Source organism: Ascaphus truei, chromosome 14, assembly GCF_040206685.1.
Source record: "Ascaphus truei isolate aAscTru1 chromosome 14, aAscTru1.hap1, whole genome shotgun sequence".
Taxonomy (NCBI): Eukaryota; Metazoa; Chordata; class Amphibia; order Anura; family Ascaphidae; genus Ascaphus; species Ascaphus truei.
In genome coordinates, this window is record NC_134496.1 from 58,256,479 (window position 1) to 58,279,350 (window position 22,872).

Here is a 22,872-nt window from a genome sequence, read left to right on the forward strand (position 1 = left end):
ACTAGATAGCAGGGAGGCTTGTACGAGTCAACTCACTACATTTGTATTCTTATTTTGGCACTTTATATGTGGAGGTTTTCTATGGTGTCTTTTTTTATATATAACTAAACCGTGCTGTTAGGGTTACATATAACTAAACCGTGCTGTTATGGGTTAGGGTTACATATAACTAAACCATGCTGTTATGGGTTAGGGTTACATATAACTAAACCGTGCGGTTATGGGTTAGGGTTACATATAACTAAACCGTGTGGTTATGGGTTAGGGTTACATATAACTAAACTGTGCGGTTATAGGTTAGGGATACATATAACTAAACCGTGCGGTTATGGGTTAGGGTTACATATAACTAAACCGCGCTGTTATGAGTTAGGGTTACATATAACTAAACCGTGCTGTTATGGGTTAGGGTTACATATCACTAAACCGCGCTGTTATGGGTTAGGGTTACATTTAACTAAACCGTGCGGTTATGGGTTAGGGTTACATATAACTAAACCGTGTGTTTATGGGTTAGGGTTACATATAACTAAACCGTGCTGTTATGGGTTAGGGTTACATATAACTAAACCGTGCGGTTATAGGTTAGGGTTACATATAACTAAACCGCGCTGTTATGGGTTAGGGTTACATATAACTAAACCACACTGTTATGGATTAGGGTTACATATAACTAAACCGTGCGGTTATGGGTTAGGGTTACATATAACTAAACCATGCTGTTATGGGTTAGGGTTACATTTAACTAAACCGTGCTGTTATGGGTTAGGGTTACATTTAACTAAACCGTGCGGTTATGGTTTAGGGTTACATATAACTAAACCGTGTGGTTATGGATTAGGGTTACATATAACTAAACCGTGCTGTTATGGGTTAGGGTTACATTTAACTAAACCGTGCGGTTATGAGTTAGGGTTACATATAACTAAACCGTGCTGTTATGGGTTAGGGTTACATTTAACTAAACCGTGCTGTTATGGGTTAGGGTTACATATAACTAAACCGTGTGGTTATGGGTTAGGGTTACATATAACTAAACCGTGCTGTTATGGGTTAGGGTTACATTTAACTAAACCGTGCGGTTATGGGTTAGGGTTACATATAACTAAACCGTGTGGTTATGGGTTAGGGTTACATATAACTAAACCGCGCTGTTATGGGTTAGGGTTACATTTAACTAAACCGCGCTGTTATGGGTTAGGGTTACATATAACTAAACCGTGTGGTTATAGGTTAGGGTTACATATAACTAAACCGTGCTGTTATGGGTTAGGGTTACATTTAACTAAACCGTGCGGTTATGGGTTAGGGTTACATATAACTAAACCGTGCTGTTATGGGTTAGGGTTACATTTAACTAAACCGTGCGGTTATGGGTTAGGGTTACATGTAACTAAACGTGTGGTTATGGGTTAGGGTTACATATAACTGAACCGTGCGGTTATGGGTTAGGGTTACATGTAACTAAACCGTGCGGTTATGGGTTAGGGTTACATATAACTAAACCGTGTGGTTATAGGTTAGGGTTACATATAACTGAACCGTGCGGTTATGGGTTAGGGTTACATATAACTAAACTGTGCGGTTATAGGTTAGGGATACATATAACTAAACCGTGCGGTTATGGGTTAGGGTTACATATAACTAAACCGCGCTGTTATGAGTTAGGGTTACATATAACTAAACCGTGTGGTTATAGGTTAGGGTTACATATAACTGAACCGTGCGGTTATGGGTTAGGGTTACATATAACTAAACTGTGCGGTTATAGGTTAGGGATACATATAACTAAACCGTGCGGTTATGGGTTAGGGTTACATATAACTAAACCGCGCTGTTATGAGTTAGGGTTACATATAACTAAACCGTGCTGTTATGGGTTAGGGTTACATATAACTAAACCGCGCTGTTATGGGTTAGGGTTACATTTAACTAAACCGTGCGGTTATGGGTTAGGGTTACATATAACTAAACCGTGTGGTTATAGGTTAGGGATACATATAACTAAACCGTGCGGTTATGGGTTAGGGTTACATATAACTAAACCGCGCTGTTATGGGTTAGGGTTACATATAACTAAACCGTGCTGTTATGGGTTAGGGTTACATATAACTAAACCGTGCGGTTATAGGTTAGGGTTACATATAACTAAACCGCGCTGTTATGGGTTAGGGTTACATATAACTAAACCACACTGTTATGGATTAGGGTTACATATAACTAAACCGTGTGGTTATGGGTTAGGGTTACATATAACTAAACCGCGCTGTTATGGGTTAGGGTTACATTTAACTAAACCGCGCTGTTATGGGTTAGGGTTACATATAACTAAACCGTGTGGTTATAGGTTAGGGTTACATATAACTAAACCGTGCTGTTATGGGTTAGGGTTACATTTAACTAAACCGTGCGGTTATGGGTTAGGGTTACATATAACTAAACCGTGCTGTTATGGGTTAGGGTTACATTTAACTAAACCGTGCGGTTATGGGTTAGGGTTACATGTAACTAAACGTGTGGTTATGGGTTAGGGTTACATATAACTAAACCGCGCTGTTATGAGTTAGGGTTACATATAATTAAACCGTGCTGTTATGGGTTAGGGTTACATTTAACTAAACCGTGCGGTTATGGGTTAGGGTTACATATAACTAAACCGTGCTGTTATGGGTTAGGGTTACATTTAACTAAACCGTGCGGTTATGGGTTAGGGTTACATATAACTAAACCGTGTGGTTATGGGTTAGGGTTACATATAACTAAACCGTGCTGTTATGGGTTAGGGTTACATATAACTAAACCGTGCGGTTATGGGTTAGGGTTACATATAACTGAACCGTGCGGTTATGGGTTAGGGTTACATGTAACTAAACCGTGCGGTTATGGGTTAGGGTTACATATAACTAAACCGTGTGGTTATAGGTTAGGGTTACATATAACTGAACCGTGCGGTTATGGGTTAGGGTTACATATAACTAAACCGTGCTGTTATGGGTTAGGGTTACATATAACTAAACCGTGCGGTTATGAGTTAGGGTTACATATAACTAAACCGTGCGGTTATGGGTTAGGGTTACATATAACTAAACCGTGTGGTTATGGGTTAGGGTTACATATAACTAAACTGTGCGGTTATAGGTTAGGGATACATATAACTAAACCGTGCGGTTATGGGTTGTGTAGCATAATTTCCTTCTCCATATTTAAGCATTTAGGTGGCCGTAGTAAATAACTTTGAAACTATAAATCTGTAAATCTTGTTTATTAATGACCTTGAGGTTGGCATAGAGAGCAAAGTCTCCATCTTTGCTGATGAAACTAAACTGTGTAAGGTAATAGAATCAGAACAAGATGTAGTTTCTCTACAGAAGGACTTGGAGAGACTGGAAACGTGGGCAGGTAAATGGCCGATGCGGTTTAATGCAGATAAATGTAAAGTTATGCATTTGGGGAACAAGAATAAACAGGCAACTTACAAATTAAAAAAAGTACAAAAAAGGAATAACTACGGCGCTCCCTAACAATGTAACGGACAATGTCCTAGCCAAAAATGGGGGCACACAAACCAAGGGGGAAGTATATACAGAGAAGACAGGCTAAAATACCAAATAATAGTATTTATACTAGCCCTTAGTTGGATCTGCTGCTCAACCTGAGAAGGATCATCCCTTGATCCTCAAATAGCGGCGGAAGGGTGGTGAGCACACACCAACTTGCACATTAAATGGGGATAAATTAGGAGAATCTTTGGATACCAGAAAAGAGAAACCCACCCGCTCTGCCAAATATTATGGTCTAAGGCAGCGGTGCGCAAACGAAGGGGCGCGACCCCCAGGGGGGACGCGAGACTGCCAGGGGGCGTTTCCCGAAGGCACTTAAATTAAGTGCCGGGGGAGCTGCACGGCCTCTGTAAACCTTCACTTACGTAGGCTCCGGCGGCTTCCTTCCTGCGTCGCCATGGCAACGCGGCGTCAAAATAACGCCGCACGGTCATGTGATGTCACGTTGCTATGGCAACGTGACGTCATGACTCCGGAGCGCAGGTGAGTGGGGGTTAGGAGGGGCGCGGGAGTGAGGGGACCGCTGGTAGGGGGGCGCAGGGAAAAAAGTTTGCGCCCCCTTGGTCTAAGGGGTGCACTAGGGTAGTGATATATGAACAGAAAAGAGAGTGTGGGTACTCCACACATGTTGATATTGGTGATATGGTAATTTCTAAAAAAAAAAAAACTTTCGGCGAGTGCACATTACATGGGTTCTTGGCTACTGCTCCACTTTTGGTAGCAGTACCCACACTCTCTTTTCAGAATCTTTGATGGAGAAGGAATTAGGAGTGCTTATAGACAGCAGGCTTAGCAATAGTGCCCAAAGTCATGCAGTAGCTGCAAAGGCAAATAAGATCTTATCTTGCATGAAATGGAGAAGGGAAGTAAACATAATTATGCCCCTCTATAAAGCATTAGTAAGACCACAACTTGAATATGGAGTACATTTTTGGGCACCACTCCATAGAATAGACATTATGGAAGTAGAAAGGGCAGAGAAGAGCCACCAAATTAATCAAGGGGACGGATAATAGAACAAAATGTGCGGTGCTCAAAATCGCCAGACTAGGTTGGTTACATAAGCTTGTCTTGATTCCATAAAGTCAATGGTGAAATACCCTTTAGGTGGCTTTGTATACCAATACCTTTCACTGTTAAAATAAAACAGATTTCAACAATAGTTTGACTAGCTTGTACTGTTTCCACAATCCCTGCAGTAAGAATCAACACATGCTTGTGTCCAGGCAAATAAACATCGAAGTGGATATTGATGGGTATAATAACACTCACGTTTGTTGGTATATTCTTTACAGATTATTCATCCGTCCCAGGGTATGGGTGTGCCTCCATTTTTCAAAGCATGCAGATAGAGGTGGTAGGAAAAACAAAGCACTACTTATATCAAAGCATAACAAATTGAGTTAAGCAGAGTGGGTACCCATAAACTGACGATTTATTGGATCCAAGTGAGACAGCTACATAATGGGGTACTCACGACCCCCACCAACGCGTTTCAACCGCTAGGTCTTTATCAAGGGGATGGATAATATGATTTATGAGGAGAGGCTATCTTAATTAGATTTGTTTACATTAGAAAAGAGGCGTCTAAGAGGGGATATGATAACTATATACTAATATATTTGGGTACAATACAAGGAGCGGTCAAAAGAACTATTCATCCCAAGGGCAGAACAAACGACACTGGGTCATTCCTTAAAGTTGGAGGAAAGGAGATTTCACCAGCAACAAAGGAAAGGGTTCTTTACAGGTTTGGCAGTTAAAATGTGAAATGTGGAATTCATTACCCATGGAGACTGTGATGGCAGATACAATAGATTTGTTCCAAAAAAGGTTGGACATCTTATTAGAAAGGAAAGCTATACAGGGATATACAAAATAAGTAAACATGTGAAGGATGTTGATCCAGGGAGTAACCTTATTGCCAAAATGTGGAGTCAGAAAGGAATTTATTTTTCCCCTGATGAGATTTCATTAGGTGATATTTCACTGAGGTTTTTTGTTTGCCTACCTCTGTGGATCAATATATTGTATGTACAAATATAGGATAAATTCTGTCGTCTAAATTTAGCGTAGGTTAAACTTGATGGACGTATGTCTTTTTTTCAACCTCATCTACTATGTAACTATGTAAAAATAACTATTTGGGGTTAACAAAATAGCACTAAAATTTCAGGTAAATTCCGCTCAGGACATTTGACTGAAAGGGCGACTCTGTGGCCATCATACTCTTTTGAACAAGCTAACTATGCTTTTTGTATCTATCTTGTACTACTTACTTTATTTTTTATTTAGAATACAGTCGTTTTGAGGCAAAGATACATGACTTAAGGGAACAGATGATGAACAGTAGCATCAGCTCAGGATCCGGCTCCCTTCGGACAAGTCAGAAACGATCATTATATGTCAGGTATGCACAGTAATGATAATAGATTCAAACCAATGTAACATGTGCCAGAAAACGTTTCACTGACATTTTTTACACAAATAGAGGATGGTACTGTTAGCCAGTAGAATAGAAGCGCAAAAGTAGGGTATAAGCGATACCTTGATGGCTAAGCCAGTGACTGATTTCCCATTAGGCCGATAGAACTGGGGCTGCAAAAATATCCGCCCTCCTGTACAGATTCCACGCTGATGGGAAGGCACTTACCTGTGGCGGCTGACGTTTTGCTGCTGCCTTTTTTCTCCTTCCAAATCGCAGCGTCAAATGACGCCGTGTACAACACAAATGTGACATCACAGTGTCCCGTTGCCATGGCAAACAGTAACTTTCTCTGCGTCATTTGACACTGATTCGGATGGAGAAGGAGGGCGGCAGCAAGGAAGCGGTCGCCTCTGGTAAGTGCCATAGGGCAGTGGATCTTCAAATCCGCCGCTGGGCTAACCCGTGGCTAAAAAGAGTGCAAGCTTTCATGAACTGATATTTTTGTGTTGGAATTATGTTTATAGTGCAGCGAGTAACAATGTTAAGAACTGATTCAGTTATCTATAAATGAATCAGATGCTGTTAAATCCCCTGGAACCGGCTTTCATTTACAGTGTGTACAGTAAAAGCAATAGTCTAGCTTCATCCTAAAATGGAAATATAAAATGGTTCCTTACTTTTGGTTGGAAGAAAACATAGAAACTGACCACTAACATGGTAACGTTCTCATGTTTCTAAGTATGTATAGATTAAGTTTGTCCAGCCCATAGCAGTCAATGTTTAGTCAAATCCAAATGGTGTATATAAAGTCAATGTGAAAAAAATTCTTCATAGGGTAAAGACAGAGTACACACAGTATCCACATACCTCACACTGGTGTACTCTTGCATGCTTTCACCAAAAATTACAAACCGGTTTAAAGTGAGGTCCATTTAGATCCATATCTGTTGGAGAGGTCTCTAGTTACCCTGCTATAATTCCTGATATACTGCACCTGCTAGATCTTTATACATTCACTGCCAGGTGGGATGGCAATAAATTGCTTTGCCGGTCAATATGCTCCAATATTATTCTGTTCAGAAATGTCATAATATTTGTGGACTGAGGGTTTTTTTCTGGCATAATCTCTTGCATCGGAAGTTACCATGGTGACCTTTAGACGACACAGGTTTATTTTAATCTTCTGGACATTCAATATATAACTCTTATCTCCTTTATGAAGCATCAGATTTAAAAAATAAAAACACAGGAAAGTACAAAGATATATCTTTAAAGTTAAAACAAAAGAGGGCAGCACAGCCTGCTGCTTTAATCCTAGCAGTGCACATTCTGGGCACCTCATTTGTACTTGTATCAATGTGTTTTCATAATTCTGGCCACGCTGGTTTAAAAGTATGACTCTCTTTTTCATCTGGAGCTAATAGAACACAATTATTTTATTTATTTTTTAGCTGATAATTCACTTATTTCTCCCTCTCTGGTTTCAGTGACATTTTAATGCTGCGTGCACTCTGTCCAATTTTATTGCATCACAAGCATTTCCATGGAAACCTGGACTAGATGAAATAGAGAAAAAATTATCCGAGACATGAACTGTGCCTCCAATAATTACTGTACATGTACTTAACTAGTATAAAAATGCTCCAAAATCTCATTGTAGGTTTTAAATGGATGTGGCTCTTGTTTTAATTATTAGTAACTATAGAAGTACTGGAATATTTCCTCTAAACCCCTTCATGGCCCACAGTAATTAGTCTCCTGCTTCTTCCTTTTATCTCCCTTGAGTATCGAGTAAGGCTACGGCCCCAGTGCCTCCGCTGCATGCGCACCCGCGAGGCTTGCGGCATGTGCAGCTGAATTCCCCGGTCTGCAGGGAGCTGCAGGGGGAAAGACGGGGGTGGGGGCGTGTGACGCCAAAGCAGGCGCTGCAGTAGCCATCGGGGACCTGGCCTAAAGCAAATAGACTACTTGGGTAGGAGAGTACCGCTGTGTTCCTCTGCTGGGCAACAGAGAATTGAACTTAATGGGAAAAAACATAAACACATTGCCCCCTTTTACCTTGAAAAGACCAAGAATAAGAGGTAGGTTTTAGTCACTCTGGGTAGTTCCTGCCTTGCTAATTCCTGAACGGTGAGCTCTGCGGGAGAGGACGAGCCATGTGGGAAACAGCACAGGAGCATGCAAAGGCTTGATACTTTCCCATAGGTCTCTTCATTGGAGATCATTTTGAGTTTAACAATTTTATTTTTGTGTGCATCTAATAATACATTATTGTTGAGTATTTTGATTTCTCCCTTTCTCCTGTGCCCTTTGGAATGCTCGCTCCCTTTCTAACAAGTTCCTCTCTGTGCTTGACTTCTTTCTCTCTCACTCCCTGCTTCTCTTTGCTATAACTGAGACCTGGCTCACTCAGTCTGACACTGCTCTGGAAGCTGCCCTCTCCTATGGTGGCCTTTCCTTCTCCCACACTCCGCGCACTGATGGCAGGGGTGGAGGCGTGGGGCTCCTGCTCTCCTCTCTCTGTCGTTACCGAACCCTTCCTATTCCTCCCTCTCTTGCTTTTCCCTCCTTTGAGGCTCACACTGTCCAGATTTTCTCTCCTCTCCCTGTTCATGTGGCGGTCATCTACCGCCCACCTACCTCTACTCATCCCCCTTCTGCCTTTCTCTCTCACTTTGAATCCTGGCTCTCTTTCTTCCTCTCCTCAGACTCCCCTGTTCTTCTCCTTGGGGACTTCAATTGCCACATTGATGACCCCTCTCTCCCTTGGGCTTCCCGCTTTCTTTCTCTAACCTCTTCTTTTGGCCTTCAACAGTGGACTGCAGCCAGCACCCACAAGGATGGCCACTACTTAGACCTGGTTTTCACTAAGAACTTCTCTCTCTCCGATTTCTCCATTTCCCCTTTTCCTCTCTCTGACCATCATCTCATCCTCTCTATCTCGCGTCTCCCCTTCTCCACCTCCATCTACACCCCGGTTCTGCAGAAACCTGCGCTCTATTCACTTACCTGACTTTGAGTCCACTTTACGCTCCTCCCTCTCCTCTCTCAGCTCTGCTACAGACCCCGACAACTTGGTCAGGAACTACAACTCTGCCTTATCCTCCTCTCTTGATCTACATGCCCCACTTTCTCTCTGCCGCACTCGCCCTTCTAACCCTAGACCCTGGCTAAATTCCCACACACGCATGCTGCGTTCCTCCACTCGTTCTTCTGAATGCCTCTGGAGGAAGTCTCACACTCTCGCAGACTTCCTTCACTACAAATTTATGCTATCCTGTTTCAACTCTGCCCTCTCGCAAGCTAAACAAGCCTACTTTTCTGCACTAATCAACATGCACAAGTCTAACCCACGCCGACTGTTCTCTGTCTTTGATACTCTACTCAAACCACCCTCAGCTGCCTCTCCTTCCTCCATCTCCGCTCAGGACTTTGCTGACTATTTTAAGGAAAAGGTGGAATCCATACGTCAGAACATCCCCTCTGTTTCTTCTTCCCATCCTACACCTCTTCCTAACTCTCCTCCTTCCTTCCATGACTCTTTTTCCACTGTCTCAGAAGAGGATGTGTCGCTGTTGATCGCCTCTTCTCCCTCTACCACTTGCCCTCTTGACCCCATTCCCTCCCATCTCCTAAAACCTCTTGCTCCTACTATAATCCCTACGCTCACACACATTTTTAACTCCTCCCTCTGCTCTGGAACCTTTCCATCCTCCTTCAAACATGCAACAGTCATACCATTACTCAAAAACAGCAAGGTTGACCCTACCTGTCTTTCTAACTATCGACCTGTCTCCCTCCTGCCTTTTGCCTCTAAACTCCTTGAACGTCTTGTATTCTCTCGCTTGCTCCATTTTCTCAACACCTATTCTCTCCTAGACCCTCTACAATCTGGCTTCCGCACTGCTCACTCCACGGAAACAGCACTCACTAAAATAACTGACGACCTCCATGCTGCCAAAGACAGAGGTCATTACACTCTGCTCATATTACTCGACCTCTCTGCAGCATTTGATACTGTGGATCACCCTCTTCTCCTTCACATTCTCCATACTCTTGGTATTCGGAACAAAGCTCTATCCTGGATCTCATCCTACCTCTCCCATCGTACTTTCAGTGTCTCTTCTGCTAACACCTCCTCCTCCTCTATTGATCTCTCTGTGGGGGTACCCCAGGGCTCTGTCCTGGGACCTCTTCTCTTTTCTCTGTACACACTCTCTCTAGGTGACCTAATAACATCTTTTGGGTTTAAATATCACCTCTATGCTGACGACACACAAATATACTTTTCAACACCCGACCTTACACCTGCTATACAGACCAAAGTTTCTGAATGTCTCTCTGCTATATCATCCTGGATGGCCCTCCGTCGCCTTAAACTCAACATGGCTAAAACAGAGCTCCTCATACTTCCTCCCAAACCTGGCCCTACTACCTCCTTCCACATTACTGTTGGAACTACAATCATTCACCCAGTAGCCCGAGCACGCTGCCTAGGGGTCACACTCGACTCCTCTCTCACATTCGCCCCTCACATTCAAAACATTTCTAAAACTTGTCGCTTTTTCCTCCGCAATATAACAAAGATACGCCCTTTCCTCTGTTGCTCGACTGCTAAAACTCTGACTCAGGCCCTCATTCTCTCCCGTCTTGATTACTGTAACCTCCTGCTGTCCGGCCTTCCTGCCTCTCACCTGTCTCCCCTACAATCTATCCAAAACGCTGCTGCCAGAATCGCTCTACTCTTTCCTAAATTTGTCTCTGTGTCTCCCCTGCTGAAATCCCTCTCCTGGCTTCCGATCAAGTCCCGCATCTCACACTCCATTCTTCTCCTCACTTTTAAAGCTTTACACTCTTCTGCCCCTCCTTACATCTCAGCCCTAATTTCTCGCTATGCACCATCCAGACTTTTGCGTTCTGCTCAAGGATGTCTTCTTTCTACCCCCTTTTTATCTAAAGCCCTCTCCCGCCTTAAACCTTTTTCACTGACTGCCCCACACCTCTGGAATGCCCTTCCCCTCAGTACCCGACTAGCACCCTCTCTATCCACCTTTAAGACCCACCTTAAGACACACTTGCTTAAAGAAGCATATGAATAGCACTGTGGATATTCTGAACACATGATACATAAAGCTTGGCCCCCTGCAGACGCACTTACCAGAACTCCCTCTTACTGTCTCTGTACGTTCTCCCTACCTACCAATTAGACTGTAAGCTCCTCGGGGCAGGGACTCCTCTTCCTTAATGTTATGTTTAATGTCTAAAGCACTTATTCCCATGATCTGTTATTTATATTATCTGTTATTTATTCGATTACCACATGTATTACTACTGTGAAGCGCTATGTACATTAATGGCGCTATATAAATAAAGACATACAATACAATACAATTTCTGATTTTTGCAATCCTTTTGCCATTCTGTATAAGCAGAGTAAATATTTTTTAAATCCCTTTACCAGAAACCTTGCAATACGAAGTATTTAATCTTGGTCCAGCTTGAATTTCTCCCCTTTACTGGATATGCCCATGTAATACTGATTTCTTCCATCATTAAACTGAAAAATAAGACTACACTGAAAGAAGACAGTTTGTTTGAACTCCTTTTATGCCTGAATAGCATAGTGGTAGAAAATGATATACTGTATAATTGTCCTCGGCTTGTGTTACATTTTACTGTATTTGTAACATACCAACTCGTGAAATACACTACAGTATGCTAGGAGCGGCCAACTTCAGTCCTCAAGGGCCACCAACAGGTAAGGTTTTAAGGATAATCCCTGCTTCAGCACAGGTGGTTCAGTCATTCTGACTGAGCTACTGATTTAGCCACCTGTGCTGAAGCAGGGAAAACCTGACCTGTTGGTGGTCCTTGAAGACTGGAGTTGGCCACTCCTGCGCTATGGAATACTTTGTGTCCTGGGTGACATCACAAATGGATCATTGCTGGTAAATCTCTTCTAATATATTTTAACATTAATAATGTCCCCAGAGCATACCATTCAAGGGGATGTTTAAGATGAGTGGGGTAAATCATTACACAGAGTATAGAAGGCTTAAAATCTTCCACATAATAATCCCCTCATCAAAAAAGTACTATACTGTATTATGCACATTTATTTTTAAAATACATGTCCAATCATTTTGACCTCCACACATCTTTATCTGTTACTTGGTGTAATTATTATTAAATAAATGACGGTGATAGAACTCAACTCTCTAGATTGCTATGAAAGTAATAACGTGTGGTTTAGATATTTGTTTTGTATGGGTATCCATGGAGGACAGATGTTGCACTCCTGGCATAGGAATAACTGTATTTATGTTTCTGCTTGTTTAGGGCCCTTTTTGATTACGACAAGACTAAAGACAGTGGCCTTCCCAGCCAGGGGCTAAACTTCAAGTTTGGGGATATTCTGCATGTTATTAATGCCTCTGACGATGAATGGTGGCAAGCGCGGCAAGTAACACCAGATGGAGAAAGCGATGAAATTGGAGTCATTCCCAGTAAGCGCAGGTATGCTCAGCAACGTGCACACACCAAAACGGTGCTACAAGTATCTGTTCTGAAAAATAATTAGTAAGTATAGTGCCCTGCCAGTCACCTATAAATACATTAAAATACACATTTTAATGGCGTTGCATATCTTTTGATGGGGAGCATACTGTCAAAATTAACGTTGCACAATCTGTACATGTAGCCTTTCCTTACTGTCTCACACTATAATAAAATAACCATCAAATGTAACTTAAAATTAACTTTAAGTGTTTGTAATCTACTACTTGGTGCTGTGATGATCACTCTCCAACTCAAGAGACCTGAGCCCTAACACTCCTCGTATTTGTGTCCTCCTTTTAATTTTAATATAATTGTCATTTGAAGATTTGTTTTGAGGAAAAATAAAATGGCTCTGTAGTAATGGTTGGAAAAATATAATTCAGTTTGTTTGACTTTTTTCCACGACCTCATAGCCTTTAGCTCTGCATTGGTTTCATAGACTAAGAGGCCTATGCTAGTAACCGTCATAAATGTCTCGCTTGGCCTGTTACGCCGCCATTTTTTTTCAGTGTATTTATCACGGTATTCAGAAAGCCTCTGATATTTTTTCTGAAGGCTACTAGATTAGGCCCCCAAAACTTACGAGGAGCTGCGATGTGATATTCGCCTATCTCAAAAGTTCTCACCCGTGGCGATCTGCAGCGATCTGGCCTAGATGCATATAGAGCTGCCTCTCCCTGCGCCTATCTCACCAGCGATCGCAAGGTTTTAATAAAAATGTTAATACTAGTGTACATGAGCAGGGGGTCTCTGGAGCAGAACCACGTTGATTTCAGGTCCGGGGACCCCCTGCTTTCCGAGATGCAGGCCCCATTATGGGGTGCCGGTATCTCCTATGCATTTAAATATCCTGGTCACGTGGATAACCTAATCGAGGCTACTAGGATTGCACGAATTTCAAAACTGGCGATAAGGGGCTTACCGCGGCACACCTGGCAATGCGTTTTGGACAAAAGTAAAAAATGACCGTTTAATGCTTTCGCCGCCCACTTATCGAGGCTTTCTGAATCGCTGTAGCTATTTTTGGCCGATAACTGCTAAAAAAAACCTCGATAAGCGGGTTATGATGGCTACTATAAAAGGCCCCTAAATCTTACCAAGTGTATTGGTTATCCAACAAAAAAGGATGTAGGAAGGAGGCATTGCAATGTTCTTTTTCTCAACAGAGTTGAAAAGAAAGAGCGAGCTCGGTTAAAGACTGTAAAGTTCAATTCTAAAACAAGAGGTGACAAAGGGGTGAGTTCCAGTACACACTTTATGGTGACCTACCCGCAGCATTAGGTCTTGTGCATGTGAATAGAATCCTCTGTGCTTTCTGTGGGCTTAGTTTGCTTTTTCTAACTTTCCCAGCATGTTGCCTAAAGTGTTTCTCCAGCTAAAAACACAAATAATTGTGGGTCATTGTGTCCTCATGATCTCTTGTAGTTCTTCAAAGGTTTGAAAAGCCATTGTACTTTTTATTTTTGTTAATAAATGTTGAAATCCGGGATTTCAGCTTTCCATAACCCCATCATAAAATTGTGGTAGAGAAATAGAGGTATTAAAACAGCGTTGTTCTGGTAATAAGACAACAAACTCCAGTATATTGTACCTCAGAATGTTAGTGCAGCATATTGAGATATTTGCTACACATCACGTTATAAAGAACAGTGAAGCTGGCTTAATGTTTATATTACTGTAGATACATATAAAGTGCTTTAGAGAAGATACAATTATTTATGTGACAGAATGTAGCAAAATCTGCATTAGTGGTTTCTAAGAACAAATTGAAATTGGTTCCTTTCCAGAAAGAAGAAAGGAACATCAAATCAGACACCCCCTGTCCATGACAGTCAAAAATTTATAATAAACTTTGGCAGGTATTTGGACTTTACCCCTCTTCAGAAATAGAGGGGCCTTCAATGTGTTGCAAAGCAATGTGTTGAATAACATTGTGAATGGGAGACATGTTTATGTTTACTCAATATCTTGATCTGTCGTATTTTTTAGACCATATTTTACCCTTCCCCCAAAAAATATGAAATTGCAAGAACAGACATGATTACAAATATTAAAGGCTTTTTTCTGTGTATTAAAAAAAATGCATGTACGTATAAATATACTCTATCTAAATAGTATTTATTTAGCATGCAGTTGGTGTATTAATGGGTTTGCGCTCATATTCTAACCTTAAATGTCTGTACTTGGTTGATTTATTAAAAAAAATAGCAAGTTACATTATCAAATGTAATCTTCACAAAGTACTTTTAGCTAAATAAGGTGTAAACTGAGATTTACTTACAGTATGTGCGGAGGACCTCATGCTAGTTGATCTAACCACAATTGATATTACAAAGTAACATACTACGGTTGTTATACTATTGTTGCCAATGTAGAAAATGCTACATTGTAGAAAAATGCATGTTGCCTTTAGAAAAATCTTGCTGAGCCCACTTCTCTCAATTTTTTTTATAATTCAATGGTTGCTATCAGGCATTGTCATAGTCATGCATGCCACACAGCAGCTCCCATGTGAAATACATGCAACAGCCATAATCATCTTCATCTGCTTTTCTCTGGATGGAGACCTCTATTCCCCTCCCACCCCCCTTCTTTCCTCTCCCCCTCTCTCTTCCCCCCCCCCCCTTCCCCACTTCCCTCTCTACCCGCTAGTGTTACGGTCATTGCACCACATATGAAATAGTAAATCTAAGTGCAGGTGACACCCCCTCCATTAATACCACTCTGAAACACACGCTATGTTTCAGATTTAAGGCAACCCCAAGTAAATGGGGCAGGAAGCGAAAGATTATTTGCTGTACTGTATGTGCTAATCTGCAGGCCACACCTGAAATGACATCTGCAATTATGCCAAAAAGGTGCAGTCCTAAAACATATCTACAAATATTAGAGCTGTACAATAAAAAAACTTATTAATTCCATATCTCTATAATGCTACGAGTTATTTATACCTTGTAGATGTGTAATAGCTTTTCAATATAAACAGAGCAATAAATACAATGGAACATTCTATCTGTAATGAACATGCAACACACGTACTGCATTTTAGTATCGTTTCCAACTAAACCTGCGGCAACTTTAGAGCTGGGTTTATAATTCAGAAGAACTTCTAAAAATTGCAGTGCTAGATATATTTTACATTAAGTTTTCTCCAACAGCTGGAACATATTGCAACAAAATTATCCGTTTCCAATCATGTAGGGACTGCACCTTTAAATGCTGGGAGGCTTGCTGGGAATGGGCTGGCAGAGAAGGGACATGTGGTGTATGATGTGCTGTAATGCACTGAGGGTTATTCATTAACTGCCATAGTGCCGATCGGGGCAATATTGAGCCAAAACTCCCATTTGAAGTCAATGGTAGCTTCTGTGCAATAATGCCCAGATTGGCACCATCGCAGTTCAATGAATAACCCCCTAAAGGGGATTTTCTTTTTTTTTTTACACAAATTAAGTGTGATCATAACAATGCATATTATTGTGTCAGAGTTTTAAAGAAAATCTTTAGGGAATTGTTAAGAGCGCAAAAATAATTCTTCTCTGTATGTTGCAAAATGAATGCATGCCATGACAAAACTGCAAACTATTTAACTGAATTAACTTTGAGTCCTATCCTTCCTTGTTCTTTGACTGTATAACAGAGTGTGAACACACACTTTGTATTAACACAGCACCCAAAAATGCATGGAATGAGTTAAAATACAAACTACGCTTGCCATTGATGGAAAACTGCATTTCCCTTTCTTCAATAACCTCTCTCACGAGTATATTACGTTTCTGCTTTCACACATCTTTTTCTAGGCTATTTTGTTCCCCACTTTCTGATATCTTATACCCTCATTTTTTTTTTGTACTTTTGTTTTAAAGCTGCATTCACGCATAACTGATGATAGAAACCTTCACACCTGTAATCATTTAAACCCTTAGCCACACTTTAAAAAACTATACTTATATGTATGGTTTAAAAAAAGTACGGCTTGAAGGCTTACGCCGCGATTATAGCGATGGTGACAGCGACGCAACATCACGTCAAAACAAATGTATTGACGCCGTTGCGTGCACTTATAATTGGAGTGGTGCGACGGCTTGGTCGCGATCGCTGGAAGTCACTTCAATTTGATTTTTCCAGCGACCGCAGCATGACGTCAGCATCGCCGGCACTCTAAGCGCGGCCTGATGTCAGCGTCGCCGGCACTATAAGCGCGGCCTTACTGGAAGCTGCTTCAGACATTGCCACAAAATCTGCTTTTCTCCTTCACTAAGCATTCATTTATTTGTACATGGTAAAGATGGCTAGAATGAACATAACCATGGGAACAGCCATTGTGACCCTAAGAAAAAGCATGGAAGTCTTTTGTTTATCTTCCCTCTTCTCTTTCTGGCATCAGCACTTCCACTTAAAAAAGTGCAATGACAACCACACACAATTAAGAGTCAAAATATCTTTAAACTATTTCTAAAGCATGTGCCGTTTTGGTTAATCAGCGGCATAAGTGACTTCTCCTTTTTATCTTAAATGCATGAAACCCATTGAAATTACAATATGACAACCAATGTCTGCCTGTGTAAGGAGAAATAAGGATGGTGAATGCCCCACATTATTTTGCCTCAACCCCTTGTTGGAAGATAGACATGATGACCTAACTAACTTACTGGTCCCTTTCACCGGGAAGGGATTGTACACATTTCTTCTGCTACTCGCACTCCTTTTGTGTTTTTTTGTTTTTTTCTCTTCCTGTACTTCTTTTGGACCACAAGTGGCACTAATAGATCACTAAAATCTATTTTTTTCCTCTCTGTGGAACTGACGTGTCACCATTAGATATGTAGTATAAAATGGCACTCTGCCATTGAAGTGGAAGGGTCTGTAATGCTTGCAAGCTGCTCCATGTGAGATCCTCAAAATTTACTTTTATATAAAGTCTAAAAACCCCATATAGTCAGATACACAAGCAAGGTTCAGATGTTTGAAACTCTGATCACAGAAAATATTACGATGCGTCTGCATCGAGTTGATTATTTTCCCCATTATTGGGAAATGGTGGGCTTGTTCAGATAGATAAATGCATCCACTGAAGTGCTTTTGGGCTGCCCATCCCTGCATAATTGCTTTTTCTTTAGATTAAAAGTAAAACTGCTTCTGTCGGTGTCTTCTGCCCTATCGTATCAAATTATATATTTTTATACTTTTGGTGCGAGAGCAAAATAAGTAAGCATTTTGCTATAAAATGGCCCAGTTCTTTGGTCACTTAGTGACCGTTGCACATTTTCTTTGTTTTGCGCCACAAATCCCCTGTGCCCTAATTTTATTATCTGGATATTTTGTGAAGAATGCAGATGTACCTTTACAAATACAATAAGTGTTATTAGTTACACATTTTGAGACAACTATTTCTTGGATTGTTCTATACGTTCAGGATATTCTGTTTTCTTTTATAGATTACTGTAATTTGCAGGCGATTGTTGGCGTCTTCTATTTTCATTTAACTTCCACAAGGACCCCAGCATATTTGCTGTAAATGACTGTGCCTTACAACTCATTACAACTAGAAATCATCATTGTTTAACTTTTATTCTATGTTATTTTAAACAACTTGCTCCACTTAGTATGAGTTCCACAAGTCGTTATCCATTAGCATCAAAGAGATTTAAAATCACATTGTCCTTGTAAAATTTTGTTTCTTGTTGAGGGTCTTTGCGTTGTTATAACAAATGCAGCGCTTGCCTGTTCTTTAAACGTCCTGCTGCCCTAATGGAGCACAGCATTACAGATTGCTTAAACACACTTACTCTGATAAGAGAAATCCTGAATGCAAGCTGCATCCTGTGGTTACATTGGTCAGCACCCACAGAGCTGCTAGGGTGGGGCTTTTGTACACGCAGACATTAGACACCCTTTGTTTTGCCCCTCCTTTTCTTCAGCAGTCATTCAATGACAAGCGTAAAAAGAACCTCTTTTCCCGAAAATTTCCCTTCTACAAGAACAAGGACCAGAGTGAGCTGGAAACCAGTGATGTTGACCGTAAGTATGTGGAATCCAGTGGAACAAGCTCTAGAAAGGCCTGCTAGTCTGTAGAAGGGTGTTACAATGGAGGCATTTCCAAGAGCAGTAACATTTTATTTAAGTGTTTTTTTAAACCCAATTTAATACAAATTCTTAAAAAACACATAAATCAAGTAAAATTACCTCAATACTACAGTGCATCCTTGGAAAGAAAGATATGGTTTGCTTCAGGTTGGCAGTGGTGCAGGAAGGTTGTGTAATGGAGGGCATTATAAGGCTAGCACTTTCCATAAAGTATGCACTGGAATATGCAAGGTAATGTCTTACAAACAATGTGCTACTTGTAACCAATCTTTCAAGCTTTACATTTCCTTGGACTATTTTGCAATGCATATATATTCCTTTCGCATGAAAAATCCACAGTTTCAAGTGGGGGAGTGGGGGGGGATTATCCTGTGATTACAGCACTTAAAGTTGTCAAACATTGGTTACACTTCAGCAGTCGGTTCATTGAAGCCTTTTTTGATTAAGTTTATTGAATGGAATGGTCTGTGGAACCATGAAACGTGTTTACCTGTTGCTGAACTTGGAGATGTGTCTTTCCGTGGCGCCTGTTTTATATATTACTGACAACTGTTCTCTCTGTGATTATCTTTTTGTTTTTATTGCTCTCTGGGACTACTCTCCACAGGAGATCCCTGACGACATGGGATCAAAAGGCCTGAGTAAGTGACCTAAAAAAAAATTACTTATCCGCTCCAAATCTACCAAGTTTCTTATTCATCGCACATTTGTATCTCTGCAGAACGTAGAAATTGACCTGACTGCTAGCACTGGGAGGTTTTTTAATATTGCCTTTTTTTAAAAATTAATTTTCAACTATTTATTTTCTTTCTAATTTTGTTTTACTTTGAAATCCACTCGTTGTGTTTAATTTATAACCAGGATAGAAGCAGACCATCTTCCGCAAGTAAAAATAAACATGCAATTATTCAGTGTTTTAAAGACTAAATGTTAGAATTAATTTCTAGCCGCTTTGTTGGCCATCCAGAAAAAAATATTTGCAAGTTATGATGTATAGTTGTTTTTTTGTGGAGGTTTTAATCGTATAGGTTCCTTCTACTGATTTTAATCTCTGGTTCAGTAAATAAATCCTGCAAAGGATTCCCATTTATTGTAGATGTGCTGAAAGAAAGCATGTTTGTTCTTTAAACCTTTCAGGGCTAAGGAATCAGCACTTTGCAGTAAGAACCTTCTTGTTGGTTGCAACATTGGAGCAGCGGAAACTTTGTGACCTTTTTTACTTTTAGAATTCTGTAGTTCCATGAAAAGCCTGCAATCTGTAATCCTGCCAGGGGCACATGCTTGGGCTTCATGGATTATTATTTGCGTACAACACACTCGGGAACAGTCTAAAATATTTTGTTTCTATAGTTGCGTCCTTGTGTTTGTTACAAATGTCACACACACTTACAGTGTAAGAACCCCGGGGCAAGGATTTTCTTCCATACAGTCTGACTTTGTTGCACTTATTGTAGTATAATTACCTGTACTATTTTATTTTTTTTCCTCTCTCTTGTAAGGCGCTGAGTACACTGTGAGTGCTATATATGAATATAGAGATACAGTAGGACCCCGGGCATGCGGGGGTTCCGTTCTAAGGGCCTGCCGCAAAGCGAAAATCGCCAGAAAGCGGAACCGGCGTTTTTCGTCGTGTGCGCATGCGCAAACCGGCAATTCCCCCCTTCGGCACGCGCAACCTTCGTTCTGTGCATGCGCACCCTCAGCAACCGCCCGTACTGCGCATGCGCAACCTCTGACTTCCCCATTCTGCGCATGCACAGACATGGCCCCCTTTTCGGTACCGCCGTTACAGCGGATTGCCAAGAAGCGGGGACCTACTGTACATAAATACAATAATTGCATACTCTGGGGAGATTAAAGCAGCAAACCCCCAGAGATTTAATTTTATCTGAACCTGGTTGTACCCTAGAGCTCATCAGTGGTCCCCTGATGTGCTAGACCCGGCTGGCAGCAAGTAAGTGAGTTACAGAGGCCTCACGCCTCCACCGGCATTTTATTTAAATGCTGTGGGGAAGAGCATGGGATTTCTGTAACCGCCCGCGCCCCCCTAGAAAGTCTCCTGCCCCCCCAGATGGTGCACCGCTGTACTAGATCACCCTGGGCTTGTAGCTCCTGAACAGGGAAGTCCCCAGATGTTAGGGTGCCACCGATATGCTACAGGGGACGTTGCAGTTCGGGTAAATTGAAATATATATGTTTCTTTATAGCCCGGATTGCTGCTTTAAGCAGTAGTAAAGTAACTTTACTTATTTTGGTTTTAGAGACTATCTACTGACTTTGGAAGAGAAACCTAAAGATAAACTGTGTGTTGGTTGCCTCTCCAAGCTCCCCGGTATTTTCAGCTCCACTTTCCCTCTAGTCATCTGTAAACAGCATTAGGCTGAGTCCCGCTAGCGCTGAGCGGGCAGCGCTTACTTACATATATAGAGATATGTAAGTCCCCGCTCATGCGGTGCGCGCGACGCTCGTGCGCGGGCACACACGTTCACCCGCGATCGGTGCCTAGGTAAACAAAAAAACTATACTTACCCGCGCGCTCAACTACCCGCAATGCCCCCCCTTCCCCACACGCGCATACAAGCAGGACACCCGCGCTCAGCGGGGATTCAGCCTTAGTTAGATCCATAGAGCTTGGACAGAATCCATTTGTACCAGAGGAGTGCACTGCTAAAATAATCGTGGAGAGCTGCTATACAGTAATCTGTTATATTTCAGTTTTGTCTTGAAGGATGGAAGTGTTCCTTTAAATGCATTTTACAGTTGACGCTTTAATTGAAATCCAGACTCTATAATATATTATAATATACACGTATAGCTTCCATTTTTATTTTTACATTCGGGGATATAAACTATCATAACCAGAGAGATGCTGAGGTGCAGATGTAATCCACATGTAGAAACACTCATTTTGATTTGAAACATTTTTGAACTATCATTAGTGGGCAAATGTAACACAGGTTGCATATATTTTGCTTTCTTAATTGGAACAGCAAATACCAACAATTAAATTAAATCTGTCTGTCTTTAATGACTCTACGAAGAGAGCTGAAAAATACGTGAATATTCAATTTAGAAAATGACTAACAGCACAGTGTTGCAGTTCAGTTAACGCTAGTTAAAACTGAAGTATTTTTGTCAGATTAATGGTTTGAAATGGCTGATTCTTAAAGTTAAAAACAAATGTGTTTGTATAATACATTTTTACTGCTGTTCACTAATGGTAGATCAGAGATTGGTATAAATATTACACTCTAGGGTCGACCCAACCCTGTTGATCATTCATTTGCTTTGTAGGGTTACAGTACAAATGTGAGAATTTAATGGATGCCTATAAACAGTCATTCTACAGTATGTTTATAGTTTTTAAACTGTTTATTGATTGTTGTAATGTAGTCCTTGTTTCCGTCTACATTTTGTATACATACAAACTTTATGCCGCATATAGACTTTTTAGAAATGTATATTCTTTGGTTCCTACTGTATATGCTAATTATTTTTATTCACAGGTCCAAACAGCTTTTTGTGTAACAGAAGAGTAAAAAGTGTAAAAATGTGCAGTTTTTATGGGATATACTGTACAGATTAGTGCATTATAGAAGAATGTGAATCCCTTTACAGTTCCAAACTCTTACTGTAACTTTTATATTCTATAAGCTTAAGCTATCCTCAAAAGGGCAAGGCACGTTTATCAAAAAATGTCAGTCATATATGGATGGCTAATTATCTGTGTAATGGATACTTTGTGGCACTCTTGCTTTTCCCATAACTGGTCAGGTAGATGAGGGTTCTGGGGGTCAATCTGGGCACCATATCACAAACTCTCATTGAATTAAGTTCTGTGAGTACAGCGATTGCCGCTATGACAGTTTAATGAGGAAAGTAACCGGTATACAGTACTGTACAATGTCCATAATCTAAGAGTGATAGATGGTTAAACCTCAATCAATATATAACGTTGTACACTATGAGAACTGCATTGCTAAGTCTTGTTTTTAGGTATTCTGGTGACCCCCCCAGCTCCTTGTTTTTGGCATTGAGATGATTCCCCCCCCCCCCCCCCCTGCAGCTCCTTATTTTTTGGCATTGAGATGATCCCACCCCCCCAGCTCCTTGTTTTTAGGCATTGAGATGATTCCCCCCCCCCCTCAGCTCCTTATTTTTTGGCATTGAGATGATCCCACCCCCCCAGCTCCTTGTTTTTAGGTGTTGAGATGATCTCTCCCCCCCCCCAGCTCCTTG

The 22,872-nt window shown here is 41.1% G+C and overlaps 1 protein-coding gene across 30 annotated transcripts in view; it reads left to right on the forward strand.

Moving 5' to 3' along the window:
- DLG1 (discs large MAGUK scaffold protein 1) overlaps positions 1–22,872 on the forward strand; it is a 257,330-nt gene that overhangs the window by 204,142 nt on the left and 30,316 nt on the right. For 15 of the 30 annotated variants that reach the window (XM_075571142.1, XM_075571128.1, XM_075571130.1 and 12 more), the window contains 4 exons: positions 5,856–5,970; positions 12,328–12,504; positions 13,713–13,782; positions 18,468–18,567. In XM_075571142.1, the coding sequence (XP_075427257.1) occupies positions 5,856–5,970; positions 12,328–12,504; positions 13,713–13,782; positions 18,468–18,567 (462 nt within the window). Of the gene's footprint in view, positions 1–5,855; positions 5,971–12,327; positions 12,505–13,712; positions 13,783–18,467; positions 18,568–19,240; positions 19,275–22,872 lie in introns of all 30 variants that reach the window. The other 15 variants (XM_075571137.1, XM_075571146.1, XM_075571136.1 and 12 more) reach the window with 2 other exon arrangements.